This window comes from Myodes glareolus, chromosome 13 (genome assembly GCF_982192425.1).
Source record: "Myodes glareolus chromosome 13, mMyoGla1.1, whole genome shotgun sequence".
Lineage (NCBI taxonomy): Eukaryota > Metazoa > Chordata > Mammalia > Rodentia > Cricetidae > Myodes > Myodes glareolus.
In genome coordinates, this window is record NC_142038.1 from 33,036,421 (window position 1) to 33,053,129 (window position 16,709).

Sequence of the window (16,709 nt, forward strand, 5' to 3'; positions counted from 1 at the left end):
CTTAGGCATCCAGTCTGCCCCAGATTATTTGTTAATGTACAGCTTCAATTTGAGTGAAAAGGACTTCGGACGAGCCAAGTACGCCTATAGATCGCATTCTCTGCCTTACTCCGATAAAGGTCAGAAATCACTGTTTGTTAATGTTTGCAACATCTAGTTTAGTTCATCTAGGTCAGTGAAACAACAGATTGGCATTTTTTAATGGACTAAATATATTAAAAACACAAACATTAGTCAATAGCCATTATTTATAACATGTGGCATAAATGTTTTTATTGATCCACAAAGTCGCCACCAAACATTTACATCATAGCTGTCTTCTGCCAAGGGTAATTTCCTGTGTGCCCATTTGCCTAAGCGAAGGCCCATCTCAGACTCTTCCTGTCTAGTGAAAAGCTCCAGGGCTACCCATTCCCTCAAACTTGGGGCTATAATAGGATGAATTAAAATCCACAGGCTACATGATTTTAAAATCTCCACTTTCTAGCTCCTTAAATAATCGAAAATGGCAACACAAAGTTAAAAATAAACCGTGTTCTAAAGGCTTACTATGTAAGACTACATTAGCTTAAATATATTAACGAGTTGTTATTTTACATTAGCCTCTTGTCCTGGAAAATGAGTCCCATTAACTTGGCTGCGTTTGTCTTACCATAAAAGTGAGAACATTTTGTGTGTTTGTGGGTTGTGGACACAGCGTTCCGAGAATTTAGAATCTCTGTCCACTCCAGAGTTAAAGATTTGAGAAAAGAATTCTGACAGATCCTCCAGATGGTTAAAAATTAAGGACAGGCACTGTTTAAGGGGTGAATATGCCTAGTATATTTTATCTTCTACAAATCGATTTATTTTTTAATAAGGCTGAGGCCTTGATTTATATTTATTTGTTCGAGTCGCAGAAGATCAGGTGAAGAGATTTGTTGCTAATTTAAGAGAGCCATTCACTTGGCTGGCTTAATGGTCGCTGGGGTCCACACGCTAGTGCTTCTAGACGCAAAGCCTGGAAACAAAAGGGTTACTTGTTCACCCATCACCGAACGCCTACCGTCGGTTTTTGAGAGAGAGAGAGAGAGAGAGAGAGAGAGAGAGAGAGAGAGAGAGAGAGAGAGAGAGAGAGAGAGAGAGAGAGAGAAACGGTGGGGGGGTATTTTTCTTGCAGGAAGGCTAAGGTGGTGGGGGAGAGCTGCGAGGCAGAAGCTGCAGAGATGGGCTACCGAGTCCTTGGGACATGGAAGGGACAACAGCAAACCGCTCGCGTGGGTTTCCACGGAGCGGCGTCCCCGCTCTGCGCCTGTGGCTCAGCTGGCTTCCCTCTGCCACCGAGCGATCACAGACATTATTTCCCCCAAGATAACACAATCAAACTTGCATTTACCGACATCCTCTCTTCGTAGCCTGCTTGAGATGTGTTTTAATAAATAAGTGTTTTATGTGAATGATGTAGTAATTGAAACAGGCGCCTCATTTTCCCCCTCCCTTCGTCCTGCGGGAGGTTCCGCAACCCCAATCTGCTTGGAAAATAAAACGCTTTGTCTCCACCGCCACCCCCCATCGCACCCCCACCCGCGCTCAGTGTGTGTTTTATACGTGTGTGTATCTCAACCCCCTACAGTAGCCAAGAGAAAGCAGCTAGCCAATGGGAGAGCCCAGTTTCATAAAAGCTGCTCTCTGATTGGCCCGATGCGAAAGGGCATTGGGAACAAAGAAAAGTCCCTTTCAGGTATACAGGCTGAGAGCTCCTTTGGCTCCACTCCCCCTGTGCGTGTGTTGTGTTTCAGTTCTGATTCCACTCTTCCAGAACAAGCTTGGTGTGTGTGTGTGTGCACCGGGGGATTTCTGTGTTCTGGATTTTGCTTTATTTTGTTGTTTTTTATTTTTTTTATAAAAAATACACGGGACGGTCTGTGACATTTGCTGGTTCATCTTTAATAATAAAAAAAAATTGAAGAAATTATAATTTCCAAAATAAAGCGGCTGCCACCAAAAACACTCAATGCAGTTAGAAGGAAAAGGTCAACTCGCTCCCATACAGACCGTAAGTACGGTTGCGTGGTGTGTCGCTATATAGCACTTTAGTGGGGTGTTCATGCAGGGGAATGTGCGAGTTTTATGCATTGAAATGAGGAACTAGTTACAGGGTTTGGCTTTGCATTTATAACAACCCAAGAAGGGTGAATTTTATTCAGTGGAGGGTGAAGCATTTGTAACTTCTTTAGACAAATTAAGCTTGACTGGGCACTTGGGCTAACTTAGAGTAAATTACCTTTTTGGGCTCTAACCCAAAGGAAACTAAGAGTGATTCAGTTACACACCCTGGTCCGCCGTGTGAGTTCTCTAGCGCACCTTCCCCCTCCTCCCTTTTTCTACCGGAGCTGAGCAGACCCCCGCCCAGACCGAGGCAGGCAAATCGGAACCCGGGTAGAACAAGCCGATTTCTCTCCTGTCACATCGTCCTGCTCAGTAATTTAATAGTAAACTAGGGAATATTCATCCATTACATGTAATGGTTATAACTACCATTTTCCATCTTAAAAAAAAAAAGAGCAGGAAGAAAAAAAAAACACCATTAAGAGAAAGGGGGGAGCCCCACCCAACACAAACAAACCCACAAATAGTAACAATGGTGTGTTTATTACAAGGCTGGGTTTGGGAGCTAGCAAAATGTTTTTCTTTGTTTAATACATGAAGTCGGGTGGGGGGGTCACAAAAATCGCAGGAACTCCGAGGTACCCTGCCCCCTCCCCCAGTCGTCCGCCCCCTGACCCCTTTGAGAAAGCAGACAAATTGGAGATCAGTTGAGGATAGGTTTATAAGGTGTTTCTTTAAAACATCTGCTTTGCTCTTGTGGCCATTACATTTACTTCCGAGATCCTAGATGGCTGAGAAATGTTTCACATTCATAACTTGTAGCTTCGCCCACTGCAGGGCGTGTGGGGGGGGGGGCGGGCGGTAGGGGGAAGGGAGAGACCTTCAGCTTTTTTTTTTTTTCTAAAGACCAGATCAGTATTTTCTTGATACGCTTGTCACCATTTTTGTTCTCACGACAACCAATTGAGCCCTTGATCCTCACGTGATGTGAAAGGCTTGCACTGTAACAAAATCGCTCCTTTTAGATGGTTGGTGTTGCTAACGCGCCCATCCCCCTCTCCCAGCCCCGACATTTCCAGCAAAGCGACTCTCCGCTTCCAATCCATCAACAATTCATTACTGCTTTTAGCTTCCAAACGCCAGCTAATTAAAAATACTAAGCCAAGCTCTGAGGCCATCTGACTAAACACAGGAGGGGGTGGGCGAGAGGTGGAGAGAGGAGGAAAAAATAGAGACGCGCTGTTCGCTGCGTGTAGAGAGGGAAAAATTGTCCTGGAAAAAGGTCGCCTTAAAAAAAAATCTTTTTGACTCTAATTATCGAATTACCACATGACAGATCGGCTTGCGCGGCGGAGGATTTTAACCCCTCCTCGGGGACTATTCTAAGAACTCGGTTCTTTTTTTCTCAAAAACAACATAAAACAGGAAAACATCACATCCTTCGGGTTTCCAAGACAGCCCCTTTCAGACGCCGTTATTTTCCCCGCTCCACCGCCCCCCGCCCCAGGCGAAGGCTGCTCTAACTGGTTTATCAGCTCCCTGCATCGTCTGCTCCCTCCTCCACACCTTTCTTTTCTCCACCAGCCCAGCTCCTCATCCCTCCCTTTCTTCCTCCTTCTCCTTCCTCCTCCTCCCCCCCATCCTTTCACCCCCTGCGTAAGTTAGTTGGAGAAATCAAATGTCAGGACGAGCGGAAAAAATGCCACTTCCCGACTAACAGGCGGAATCCAGCCCAGATTTTCAGTCCTTTCTTCTTATTCTTTCTTCCCTTTCACTAATTTATCCCGATGTTAGCACATTCTGTCTCGTTACTAGAGGACGCCTGTAGGTTTGCTACATGAGATCATTACTTACTGATCACGGTGACTCTGAAGTCTGCAACTGAAGGCGGAATCCGAAGTTCGGAAAAGTTTTTTCTCTAATCTCTCTCTCTCTCTCTCTCTCTCTCTCTCTCTCTCTCTCTCTCTCTCTCTCTCTCTCTCTCTCTCTCTCTCTCTCTCTTCCTCTTTCCCTCCCTCCCTTCCCTCCCCTCCCCCTCTCTCAACACCCTATTATTCTGAATGCTTGTTAAGAGGAAAAACACCCTTCGGTGCTTGGGTTGTGAATGGGAAGCCTCTCCCAGCTGCACAGTGACACATTTTTTTTAAGGAGAAAAGGACTCCAGACCTTTTTGCCAAAAGGGGGATGGGGAAGTGGAATAATGTTACTGAGTGATTATTTCGGCTGAGGTGTGTTACTTGGTTTTTTTTTTTTTTCCCTTTTTGATCATTTGGTGTTTAAGTAAAATGAGGCACACACAGGCTTGTGTGCCGAGTGGCGTGAGAAATACCTTTTGATTTTCGGGCCTAATTTTAAAAAATGGTAAAGGATTAAAAGGTAAGCATTGTGTGTGTGTGTGTGTGTGTGTGTGTGTGTGTGTATGTGTGTGGTGTGTATTTATTTATTTTCTTGACAACTGTTAAAAGGGGGCTGATCCCTTTAAAAACTGTTTTAACTGCTCTTTGTCAAACACATACTCATTTGTGGTCACCGAGGCCACCGTGGTGCAGATCACCTAAAGTGTATGTCTTAATCAGTTTCCCTATAGTCAGTAGCACCATATTTAACAGACTGAGCAGGTCTGTGACCCAGGGTTATGGCAAAAATTGTTTAGATGAATTTCCCTTTTTTCTCAAAAGGCAGATATTTAACCTTTCTGCTCACGCTGTCTTTTTACGGAGAGAAATACTCTTAGAGAGGTCTGTATATATTTCAGAAAGAATTGCTTGGCTGGGGATGGGGGAAAAGGGAGTGGTATTTTATTTGTGTGTGTGAGGGGGACTACTGTTGCCCCCCTCCCGTTTCTTATGGGGAACAAAGCTATATTACTCAGGCAATTTGTAAGTAGTAGTAAAATTAGAAAGAAAAAAAATTTAGTGACATCATTTTGAACATGGGTCCCAGAGAACTTTCAGGGCCTGGTTATTTACACTGCAAGAGCCAAGATATGTTTAGGGATGTTTAACAACGTGCTTTACTTGTCTAAATGTCCACGATCTTTTCCTGGGGTTGAAATAGCCCATGTGCCAGGCAAAATGTTCAACTTAAAAAAAAAAAAAGCCACAAAAATTTTTCTGGGCTTGAATTAGATCCTTGGAGATATTTTAACGCTTTTAAAGAACTGGCTATCCCCCTGTTGTTTAGAGGGGTGTTCAGCTTCTGTAAGATGCTTATTGTCGGGGTGCTGTTCAAGTCTGCCTGTTTGCCTTTAAACCTGGTATTGGACTGTGCAGACAATAATGAGCCCCTCTCTATTCTTCCTTGTACCCCTTACCAACTCCCTGGTATTAATCGTTTTCTATTCCAGTAACATCCAGACAAGAAATATTCGACTTTTTCCTCCTCCACAGGAGATGGTGGACCTGGACTGAGGGTGTGAGATCCCTGGACACATTCTTGGGGCAGGAAAAAGCAGAAGATTGGAAGGATTTTTTTTTTTTTCTTTAAGAGAAAGCCCAGCGGAGCTAAACGAATGTCCCCTCATCTCCCAAGGAAAGTTCATCGGATTTTTAATCTAGAGAACTCATCTTCAGGATGTCCGTGAACGTTTCGACTGCAGGAAAAGGTGTGGATCCAAATACAGTTGATACTTATGACAGTGGCGATGATTGGGAAATCGGGGTTGGAAATTTAATCATTGATTTGGACGCCGATTTGGAGAAGGACAGACAGAAATTTGAGATGAATAATCCCACCAACAGCACTACCAACAGCAACACTAAGGATTGTGGAGGTCCGGCCTCCAATGGGACCGGTGCTACCTCAGCCTTAGCTGATGGCCTAAAATTTGCTTCTGTTCAGCCCTCCGCTCCCCAGGGGAATTCACACAAAGAGACCAGCAAATCAAAAGTGAAAAGGGCTAAAACTTCTAAGGATGCTAATAAATCTCTGCCTTCTGCTGCCTTGTATGGAATTCCCGAGATCAGCAGCACTGGCAAGAGGCAGGAAGTCCAAGGGCGCCCTGGAGAGGCTACTGGCATGAATTCAGCGCTGGGTCAAAGTGTGAGCGGCGGCGGCGGCGGCGGCGGCAACCCAAATAACAACGGTACCAGCACCGGGACCTCGGCTGCCGCCGCAGGGGCAAGCTCCTGTGGGAAAAGCAAGGAAGAGAAGCCAGGGAAAAGCCACAGCAGCCGAGGCGCCAAACGGGATAAGGATGCTGCGAGATCCCGGAAAGACAAGCACGACCTGCTGCAGGTCCACCAGAATGGCAGCGGAGGCCAGGCCCCCTCCGGTGGTCACCTCTATAGCTTCGGGGCCAAGAGCAATGGAAGTGGTGCGAGCCCCTTCCACTGCGGGGGCGCTGGGAGTGGCAGCGTTGCGGCTGCAGGGGAAGTTAGCAAAAGTGCTCCGGATTCGGCGCTCATGGGAAACTCTATGTTGGTCAAAAAGGAAGAGGAGGAGGAGGAGAACCACAGGCGAATCAAGAAACTGAAAACCGAGAAGGTAGGATAAGGTCGCCTTCTTGTGTGTGTCCCACTCTGTACGCATCTGTTTGGGGATGTGGGATGTGCCTCCGGGTGCCTTACACTTCCTAGTGCTTTCGGGTTCTCTGTGATTTCTATGACGCTCATCCTTTATGGGTGTTATCCTGAGTGCAGTGTTTGGCTCTTGCTTCTGCTGCTGCTGCTTTCTGCTGCTTGTGGTGCCAGGTTTGAAAGGTCATGGGTTGGGAGGTCCTGAGTGTCCTAAGTGCCTTTTGCCTTGTAAGGGCTCCTGGCCAGCCAGCAAATTGTCCGCGTGCTTTGAATAGAAAGCCTGCTGCAGCACTAGCTTGACTTTCGTCCTGGTTTCTTCCCTCAGGAGATTGGCGGCTGTGTTATTGTTAACACCGTGTCCTGAGGAACAGGGTTCTAGTTCCCTCTGTGGGAAGGAGTGTGAAGGGTTATTTGCACTCACTCTTCTGTTACTTTCCCGCAAAAGAGTTCTGCCAAAGGATGTACTCCAGTCTTGCAGTGTTGGTCACTGATTTCGTAACTCTGCAGCCAAAGTGTGATGGTTTTGGTGGCTGTGAGAACTCTCCTTTGACTCTCTCACCTATTTGCAGCTAGAGCTGTGAGAATGCTCTCACTTGGGTATTTAGCTTGCCTGGGCAGCCGGAAGCTCAGTTAAGTAAGAATTGGAAAGCACACTTGGCTCGTGTGCCTGAAATGTGACGCTGTAACCGAAGGGGGCATGGTGGCAGCAGCGAAGGGGGATACTGAACATGCGTGCTGCACTTAACAGTGCTTGACTTAGGCCACTTGGACCCTTGCACCCCTCTTGGTCATTGTCTTAAAGTCTGTGGTTAGACAGTGTACTGGAAAAACTGCCCCCAGTGTTACCTTGCTTAGGCATGGAGGCCTGGGTTTTGTTTGTCTGGGATGCAGTTGCTTTGGGATAATGTCTGGCAATTGATGGGCTTGTGTCTACCAGGAACACTGGTTGGGAGGTGAGAGCGGTGTTTCTATGAAATTAGTGTTTAGATTCATTCCACAAGTTGTAGCATGCAGATGTAGTATTTCTTGTTGTAACAATGTGATATCTAAATATGCTTCTTATATACGGTGTAATTTTCCCCCCTTTCTGTCATGATCAGAATTGTAAATGATGCTGAGAAATCTCCTGGGAATTATTTCTGCATGAAATGATTCACAGTTCTCTGATCCTTTTTATTTTCGACTTCATGCTTAAGATTTAAATTAGAACATAGGACTAAAGCTCTGACTTAGGCACTGATGGAGGTAGAGAAAGGTGTGGACAACAATGTCAAACGTGCAAAAGGCCACTGCCTTCCTTTTGAATCCAAATCCTCTTAGATAGCCTTTTACGTTGGTGAATTTAAATGAACTTAAAAAATATCCTCAGGTTTTGCTTCTTAGGTTAAATGTGTGGTTTCACATAGTTTTCTACCAAAAGACGTTTTGAAATCTTCTTATTACTTAGTACAGTGGGGCATTTACTTTTGTTGCCAATAGTCTTCAAATTGCAGCTCTAATCTGCTTTAACTATCTGGATGAATTGCCCTAATCCAGTGCTCACAATGCTGTGGTTAAGGAGTCAGAGCTGTTTGATTGGATCCCCTGGCTGCTGGGAATGTGGGAGGTTCTGCCCTTTTGCATTCCCCTTAGCCTTTTAATCTTCCAGCCAAATGTTCACATTCAACAATTTTGTTTAGCTGGCGATCGGAACATTTCAGGATCTCAAAGGCTGCTGTCATGGCAACTGAGATTAGTGCGTGGTGTCGGTTCTCCAGTTTTTGTGTTCTTTTCGCTTCCCAGTCACAGAAGGAAGTGGGTGAGAAATGGAAAGGCTAATTCTTCACACACATGCAATGCATCTTCAGGCAGAGCAGTATAAATGGAATCGTATGAATTCCATAAACGAGGAGCAAACAAGTCATGGTGGGCGCCGAGGTGGGGGAGGGAGGAGAGAGAACACTGGCCTGCAGAGGGGAAGCTGTGTACCAACCTCAGCCACTTGACTTGGCCCAGACATCCTCTTAGGATGGTTTCCAGGGTGCTGGAACCCACAGTGTTGGCCATTCTTGTCAAGCTGAGGTGTTGGCTTGAGATCTCAAACATTATTCCTTAAACCCTGTCCTCCCCAACCCCCCCGAAAGACTTAGTAACACATCCATCTTTGGCTCCCAGAGATGGCATCAGTACCACGCAGGGAAGCAAATCTAATTCCACTGGTTATGTCAAATTACTTTGCTTTAGAAAACACTTTGAAAGATGCCTATTTGGGAAGCAAAAACTTAGTAGGCCCACTTGACTTGAAAAAAAATTTCATATTTAAAGTTTTTTTTTAAAAAAAATCTATGTTAGTTCAACATTGCTTGAAGAACAAGTGCCTCCCAAGTAAAAGTGATTAACCTGCAGCACTTACATGTGGCTCTTACGTGTATAGGGGGAACACATTAAAAATCTACGGGCAATGTGTGTGTTGTTAGTATGTTTTTTTTTTTTTTTCCTGGCTAGAAGGTTAGACAAGATTTGTAAGTCTCGCTGTCACTGGCTAACTTTCACAGCATGCCTACATGTCTATTTTTGGTCTGTTTATTCTGTCTTTTCACTGCATAGAGTCATGTAAAACATGATAAATTGAACCTTATGAAACCTAATTAAATCAATGAGTGTTCTGGCTCCTTTATGTGGAAACCACAAGTATGTTGTTAAAGTCGCCACTCCCTTAATACGTGAAAAAAAAATCAAAACACGCCATAATTCCAAGATGTTTGAGCTATATTTCTATAACCCATTTTGTGGTTAAGCCATCAGTGACATGTCTGAGTAAGTAGATTTGGTGGGTTGGCTTTTGGTTGTTAAAACCTGCCTCTCCACCTGCCTCCGCCTTCCTTTCAAAGCATAATGGTCCTTCATTGAAGCTGTTTCCCTATTTCCCTTCATCGTTTTACAGTTTAGACTTACCAGAGAAGGAGCCATCGGGCTGGATTAAGCAGTAATGTTGAATACAATTAAATTCAGTGAGGTTATTTAATCACTAGGCTAATAGGAAACACGTAGGAAAAAAGTCCTAAAAACAGCTGATACTTAAACAGAAATAAATGAAAGGCAGAGGTCATATTTATAGTTGTGTCTTAGGAGTCTGTGCAGTGTGTGTTGTAAGGAGAGTTATTTCTGTAATATCATAAACCCTTTTCATTTCCATGGGCCTTGTCTTTCTAAAGACGGTGTCTATAAATGGGCCTGTCTGTAAGAGGACATCATTCATTTTGTTTTATTCTCCTGTAGAAGCCTTTTTACACTTCACTAGGGAATCCTGACACATTCTCTAAGTGAGTGTGAGCAGTTTAAGAACATACTTTGATTAATGGCTTTTGGGGATATGCTCCCCCCCAACACCCTCCATAATATAGTGTGTCCTGTGAATTAGGGAGTGCATTTGATCTAAGGCGGAATGAAAGGGCAGGAAGGTCACTTGCTTTAATGAAACCACTGAGTCCATTGTAGTTGGACGGTGCACAGTGTGCAAAGTTACATGTGGATTTAGCCAAAGGTGGCTTTCCTGTCAGCATTGCCCCTCCTCCTTTTCCAATAGACATCCTAGGAGGATGAAGGGGGGGGGTGGGGGTGGGAGTGGAAGTGGCTAGGGGAAGCTGTTCAGCTGTATCTGTGAGAACACCTGGATGGATCTTGGAGTATTTGTGTGACCAGGTCCATCAATGAATTCTGAGTTTAGCATTTGAAATCTATTAGGTTTGCTAAAGGAAGAAAACAGGAAAAGTATGGACAATCGTTCCAGACTGAGCTTAAAGAGGGTACTGCTTAGCTACTTTAATGGCTTCTCAAATAGCCTGCAATGCAAGGTGTGGGGGGAGGAGGCAGGTGGAGGGGCTGGATGTTCAAATGTCCTAGGGTTAAGAATATGCTCTTCAAATGAAATTGTTTGGGTGCAAGATGGTTTTAATTAGAGTATTATAAAGACTTATTTTTTTCCTAAGCAGCATTTTATAGTTAGTGAACGAAATGAATGCAGAAAGTGCTAGGCAGGAATCTCCCTAGCCACAGAGGTGTTCAATAACCAGATTCAAACGACATGGAAAGTACCATCTGGTCTTCGTTTCCAGCATGAAACACAGGGATTGAATGAATGGCTGAGATTTGCCCCAATTCTGACAATGTCTGTGCTTTTTTTTGTTTTGTTTTAATTTTAAAAAGTTCACCTGGTGGTACTTCATAGAAAATTGGAATTGCAGTAATGTGAGCTCCACTGTGAAAACACATGTCCCCACATTTCTTTTCACTAGTTCCACTTTTGTTTGAAGGGTTTCCAGAAGTTCAGTCATTGACCACTGCCTATGGGCCGTTTCTACAGGCCTTCTCAATGAGGTGGTCAGTTCTTCAGAGATCTAAATGATTTTGTCAGTTTTCCTTCTGGAGGCTACTGAGGGGAAAGGCTCCCCAGGGTTAACCCCTCTTCATTAATTTAATTTTGTGTGATAGTGCTGGGGACCCTTGGTGTTTACTATCCATAGGCAGTACTCTGAAATCCCTGATAAGCAACAACATCATACTCCTTTAAGGATAGCTTGCCAGCCCTTGACTCTTAGTCGCCAGGATTCTTGGTTCTGGGCTTAGTGGGAACCCTGGGTAAAACATTATCCGGCCTTTGTTTGAGGTCTTTTATTGAAGCTAATGACTGAGTTTGTGCCTTCCTGAGATAAATGACATTATCTCTGAGTGGGCTGACAGGAAACAGACATGTTAATGGTGAAGCTGCAGGGGAGTATCTGCTTGGGTTCTGACAAAGGAGTGGAGAAGGGACCCCTGGTTGTGGTCATTAGCACATAATGCATTCTTGCTCAGTCTAAGAGGCCCTTGATAATTGGAAAGCTATTTTAGCCACAAGCACTTAAATCATAAATTTACTACTATTAGTTGCTTTGCCTTTTGCAAGAGTAGCAAAGTAAAGTGTTTTTGTTAAGAAGTATCTGTTCTGCTCTTGGAAGGTGGCAGCAGCCATGCTCTTGGTAATGAGTGACATTTGGAAGAATTGCAGGTTGAACCATTTGTTTTTAAAATCAGGTGGGCACCCTCTTCGTCCTTCAGCCTTGCTCAGCCTTCCTTCTGCATTCACAGGTGGAAATTCACAGAAAAGGTAGCTCCAAAGCTTTAGGGATGTCAGTTTTGTATTTGAAGATGTCTTGTGGGGGGGAAAGGGGATAAAAATCTCTTTTTTTATAAGCTGGGAAAGAGATTTTGCTCAGCGATTTGAGTGTGATGAAACCTGCCTTTTGAAGTGTATGTTTAAAAAAGTCATGGGTATAATTGAGTTTCAATGCAATTTAAACTCTGCTGCTTGAACGAGGATAATTGCCACGTTGAACACACTCTAGAGGTGCAGCAGAGGTGGAGGGATCATGCTCTTCTCTTCTTTAATATTAAGCATTGGGAAGTTTGTTGTAGTAATTACTGTAGCACAACATAGTTTTGATCGCCGGCGCTCTCCTTGCCAGCAATGTGAACATCAAGGGTTTTGTCTGAATACTAAACAGTTTATTTCTAAGTTACCTGGATAGCATTCTCCTGTCATGAAGAAGCCAGAACTAAGGAAACATTGGATTGCCCTTGGCAGCAACACCACAGTGAGAAAGAGTATTACTTCATTATTAAGATTGTCACCAGCAAATAATACATGTCTGACGTCTTGGCTTTTGAATATGGTAGGACCAGGAAACAGGTGAAACTTTTGCTTCAGTAATGGTTTAGGTGGTCACCAAGTAAAGATCGTATTAAAGCCCTGTAAGGGATCTGTCATAGAGGTCTGTGAGTCTAAATGATGTAATTGCATATATAGATGTTGGTTTGGTAGTTTTAGGTGGTATGAACTTTATTCTCAAACCAAAACCAAACAACAATAACAACAACAAAAACCCCAAAAGTTCTGGGAAGGCTCAAAGGATAAAGCCACAAAGCCTAATAACCTGAGTTTATTCCTTGGGATTGCTTTTCTGACCCTCTTTATGTGCCCTGTGGCAGGGGCACACCCCCACACCTGAGGGCAGTTGCACCCATAAGCAAATGAGCAACCAACCAAATAAATAAAATGTAATTTTAAAGAAGTACCACTAATTTTACATATCACTCTTCTCCAGAGAAAGGAGGCCCCTCCCTCTGTTCCAGTTCTGTCTCTTCCACTGAAATTTCTCTGAGGGCCTACTTGCTTCCTGTTACAAGTGCTTCCTAATTCAAGCCAAAGGTTTTAGCAACTGGAACAAAGCCATTGCAACTGAATGAAAAGTTGTCAACCACCCTTAGCTGGTTGACCAACAGCTGGGCTATTTGTAGGGTCATTTTGAGAGCTGCCGGGGAATTCAAGATCATGAGACTGGCACTTGCTTCTGACAACTGAATGCTACATGCCTGCTAAGTTTTGCTTAGAAACACCTTTGGGAATGCAGTCGACGAGATTATGGGTTTTGCTTCAAGAACTGAAGTGATCGCAAAGCAAATACATGTGCTTGGTAGACCAGGGGGCCTTAAACTATAAGGATCTCATCTGATATTTACCCCCAGGGAAGTTAAATGAAAATTTAAAGTCTACCTTGTAGCTGTAACAAAGACCGTGAGGGTGTTCTGTTAAGACATGTGGGTTAAAAGTGATGAACAGACATCACTGTGAACTTTTTTGAACTTCTTCAAAGCCACTCCCTCTTCTTTCCCATCACCCCTACACCGTTCTGATTCTTGTTCACTAGGACTCTCATTTTCCTAGCTTTCTTCCTCCTGGGACTATTCATTGTCAGCGAGCACCTTAAGAAAAATGTACAGGGGGGAGCATTTAGGCATATTCAAATAATGCCCTTATGACTGTAGGCTTCATGGTTTAAGAGTAAATAAAAATATATTGGTTGTATTTTGTGCTGTTCATAATGATTTTAGAAAGTCCGTATTTAGGGTTGAGAATGGGTTCATTATGTTAACCAGAGAGCAGATGGCATGGTGCCACAGACGGATAATTTTACTTAAAGGGACTTTGAAGGTTTTGATGTGTTTTCTTTTCCTCTTATTTCCCCGATGGCTTCTTTTTTATTGAAGGGTAACTTAAGGAGACCTGGTAGCAATTTTACTGCCTTCCCCTGACAGTTTGAAATAATAGCTTGGTCTTTGGTTGCGTTGATCTTGTACCAGTGAGCTTGGTTCTGGTTTTTGTCGTGTGTGTGTGTGTGTGAAGTGTTTGCAATATGTTTTAAGAAATGGACTCTTTTATATGCTTCCCTTAGCATCAGACGACCAAGTTCCAGTTGGTTACACTTTCATAAAGTCCTGGAAGTTACTGTTCGCCCTTTTGATGAAAGAAAACCCCTAGTTCGGTAAGAAAGCTTGCCTGTCCCTCTGGCTGGCTGCCTTCCTTACACCTCTGTGTCTTTCACATTAGGCACTGAAGGTTCAAAGGTCAGGTCCAAGTCGCTCCTTGTGAGCTTGGTAGTCTATGTCGGAAGGCTGCGCTCTGGTGAGGTACTAGCCTCACCGCACTCTTGAATTCCGCTAGCAGAAAATCACTGTTTATGTTCCCGTGTGGATTTGACAGTTTAGTTCATTCTTCACTTAAAATAAGAGGGGGATCTGGAGAACACTTCTCCTCCTACCCTCCTCTTAGCCCCTCCTTTCCTTTTCCAAACTGTTCTCAGCCAGACCAACTTACTTTTGAATTTCCTGTCATCTCCTTCACTGACTTTATGGATAGCTCATATTAAAAACAATAATGTTTGACTTGGAAGGACCAAAGCCTTGGGTTTTCATTCTTCATGGAGGACTGTTTATTTGCATGTGGCTCACCACAGTACATGGATAATGCTATCAAATCTGGGTTTTATTATGGGTTCATGATTAGCAGAGTGGCGGTTGGTTCTGTGTGCCCAGGTTCCAATTCTTTTGTGATGGAAATGAAATTAGGACCGAATCTAAGAAGCAAGGGAGAAAAATAGGCAACAACAAAAAGGACCTGACCTTTGACCTAGTTCGAAAGCAAGGCAAGTGATGATTAAAAAAAAAATTCAAGTGAGTGAAATAGAGAGTCGTCCATTTTAAGTCTGTATGAAGCTGTGTGGAAGTTGTGCAGAACGCTGATGAATGGTGGACACCCGGTCAACTAGGCTGACTGCGTTGTCTGACATCTTGGAAACTGATGGAGAAGCGCTGAGCCTTCCCAGATCTGCCAACTGCTGGAAGGCGCAATCTCAGTTAAGTCCCTCATGTGTGCGGCTTCTGCCCAAAGGGAGCAACATGATGTCAGAAGGGAGCAATTGGTCTCCCGTCAACCCTTGCATCTAGCTCCATTCGGGCAGTTGTCTCCATTTACATTCCTTGCCCAAATCCTTCCCCAGCCTTTCCCGTGCTGGCGCAGCAGATGCCAGACACTGAAGTCGAAAGCCAGCAGCTGTTTCCATTACTTCATGGCTCTATGAGCCCTCACAAGCTGCTTCCCCTTTCCTTCCCCTCCCCCACCTGCAAAGAAAGGCCCTCTCCCTTGGACTTGGGCATCCACCCGTGTGTCACTGTGCAGATCCTATTATTTATTTATTTATTTCATTTGTATGAGGGGACCAGATACCGACTGACCTGGTTCCCTTGGGGCGTGGACTGGGCTCCCGGGGCCGCGACGCGCGCTCCTGGACTGCGGGGACGAGCCCTCCTTGCAGCCTGGGACCCGTTTATGGCCCTGAGCGCAGTAAATCTGTCAGCTCTTCAGGACGCCATCACCTCTTTCTTCATTTGCTCCAGCTTCTCGTCTGACAACGTTCCCCTGAGGCGGAATTCTAATCTGCTTCCAATTAGTTGTAAAATGTGACTGAAATTTCCACATTATGACTGCTGTTTTACTTACATGCACACATCTAGAAACAAATTAATGCCCTTCAATATTTATTATTTATTTATTGAGACCTTGGATTTACTCGTAGAGGAAGAGTTCCCGACTATTAGGACCGGCTTCCAGGGACCACAGCTTCCCCTTCTCCCCTCTCCTATGTGGACCGTATTAGAACAAGAGAAGCCCTTTGGCTAGGGTCCCTCCCCCTGCAGCCATCTTTCAAGATTTCCCAGAATGTATTGCATATGTTTAAGTCTTGCAAAAAAGCATTTTGTAGATTTTCTAAAATAAACAAAACAGGATATCTGGCTAAGGAGGGGCCCCCATGGAGTGTTTTAATAGAACACAAAAACAAATTTACTTCTAAATATAGCACAGCTATATTTGACCCAGAGACAGTTACATGCTATATTTTAAAATTCTTTTATTTTATGGCCCAAACTGTAACCCCAGATAAAGGAATTGGGTCATCACTTGGTTTGATTATTGGGATTGCATTAATCATGTCATTGTAGACACTAGCAAGTACCCAAAATTGTGTCCTTGGAGCACAACCTCTTGGGGCTGTTGGTGCCCTTGTGTTACCATCCATGGAGTCTCATGACTTAAGCCCCTCCCATGCAGCAGTGCACAAACTATGAGAAGGGCTGGGCTCTGGGTTTCAGGTTGATTCTACTGTAGGAGCAATGTTTACGCAACAATGTTCATTACTCTGTTGCCTCCATTTCAATGAATTTTCATAAAGTTGTTTGATCAACCTGATTTGTGTGACTTCTGGAAGTGTTAAGTCTTGGCCAAGAAAGAAACGTTGAGAATGTTATTTCATTACATCCCTCGGGAACTGCTTTCTCAAATACTGTTCTGGAGTTTTCGCACACAGGACAGTGGACCTGTGGCTTAGCATTGGCGGAGAGGTGGTGCTCTTCACGTTAAAGGATGTAAACAGTGGAATTTACTGGCACATTTTATAGGAGAGTTGTGTCTCAAGCATCTTGGCAGATTGATACCAACAGCAGTGCTGGGCTTTGAAGAGGTGTGAAGGGTTTTATTGATGATAACAGTGGTTATGTTGATCATGGTGCTCAGTTTCTAAGTAACACTTTCACATGTAAGTGGATGTGCCTATTGTCTTTTCAAGGTCATTGTCGTATAATCATAAAGCCCCATGTTGAATGATTTTTTTCACCATCCTTTTTATGTGCTATTTTCAATCTCTGTAATCAAGAAGTGTTTATTTCTCTGCATTTAAACAGGTCTTATTTTAC

General features: G+C 44.0%; 1 protein-coding gene and 1 long non-coding RNA gene across 7 annotated transcripts in view; one reads left to right on the forward strand and one right to left on the reverse strand.

The window, feature by feature from the left end:
• Positions 1-1,733: 1,733 nt before the first annotated feature.
• The window catches only part of Znf608 (zinc finger protein 608), a 109,879-nt gene continuing 94,903 nt past the window's right edge, over positions 1,734-16,709 (forward strand). For 2 of the 6 annotated variants that reach the window (XM_048419296.3, XM_087896053.1), the window contains exons 1-2: positions 1,734-2,035; positions 5,478-6,573. In XM_048419296.3, coding sequence (XP_048275253.3) covers positions 5,662-6,573 — 912 coding nt within the window. In that variant the 5' untranslated portion in view covers positions 1,734-2,035; positions 5,478-5,661. Of the gene's footprint in view, positions 2,036-4,051; positions 4,465-4,712; positions 4,827-5,434; positions 6,574-16,709 lie in introns of those variants that run through there. The other 4 variants (XM_048419299.3, XM_048419298.3, XM_048419300.3 and 1 more) reach the window with 4 other exon arrangements.
• LOC148119995 (uncharacterized) lies at positions 2,613-4,054 on the reverse strand. Its single transcript, XR_015734702.1, has 2 exons — positions 3,943-4,054; positions 2,613-3,089 (listed from the first exon to the last, which is right to left on the reverse strand). It is a non-coding gene; the product is annotated as an uncharacterized LOC148119995 (long non-coding RNA).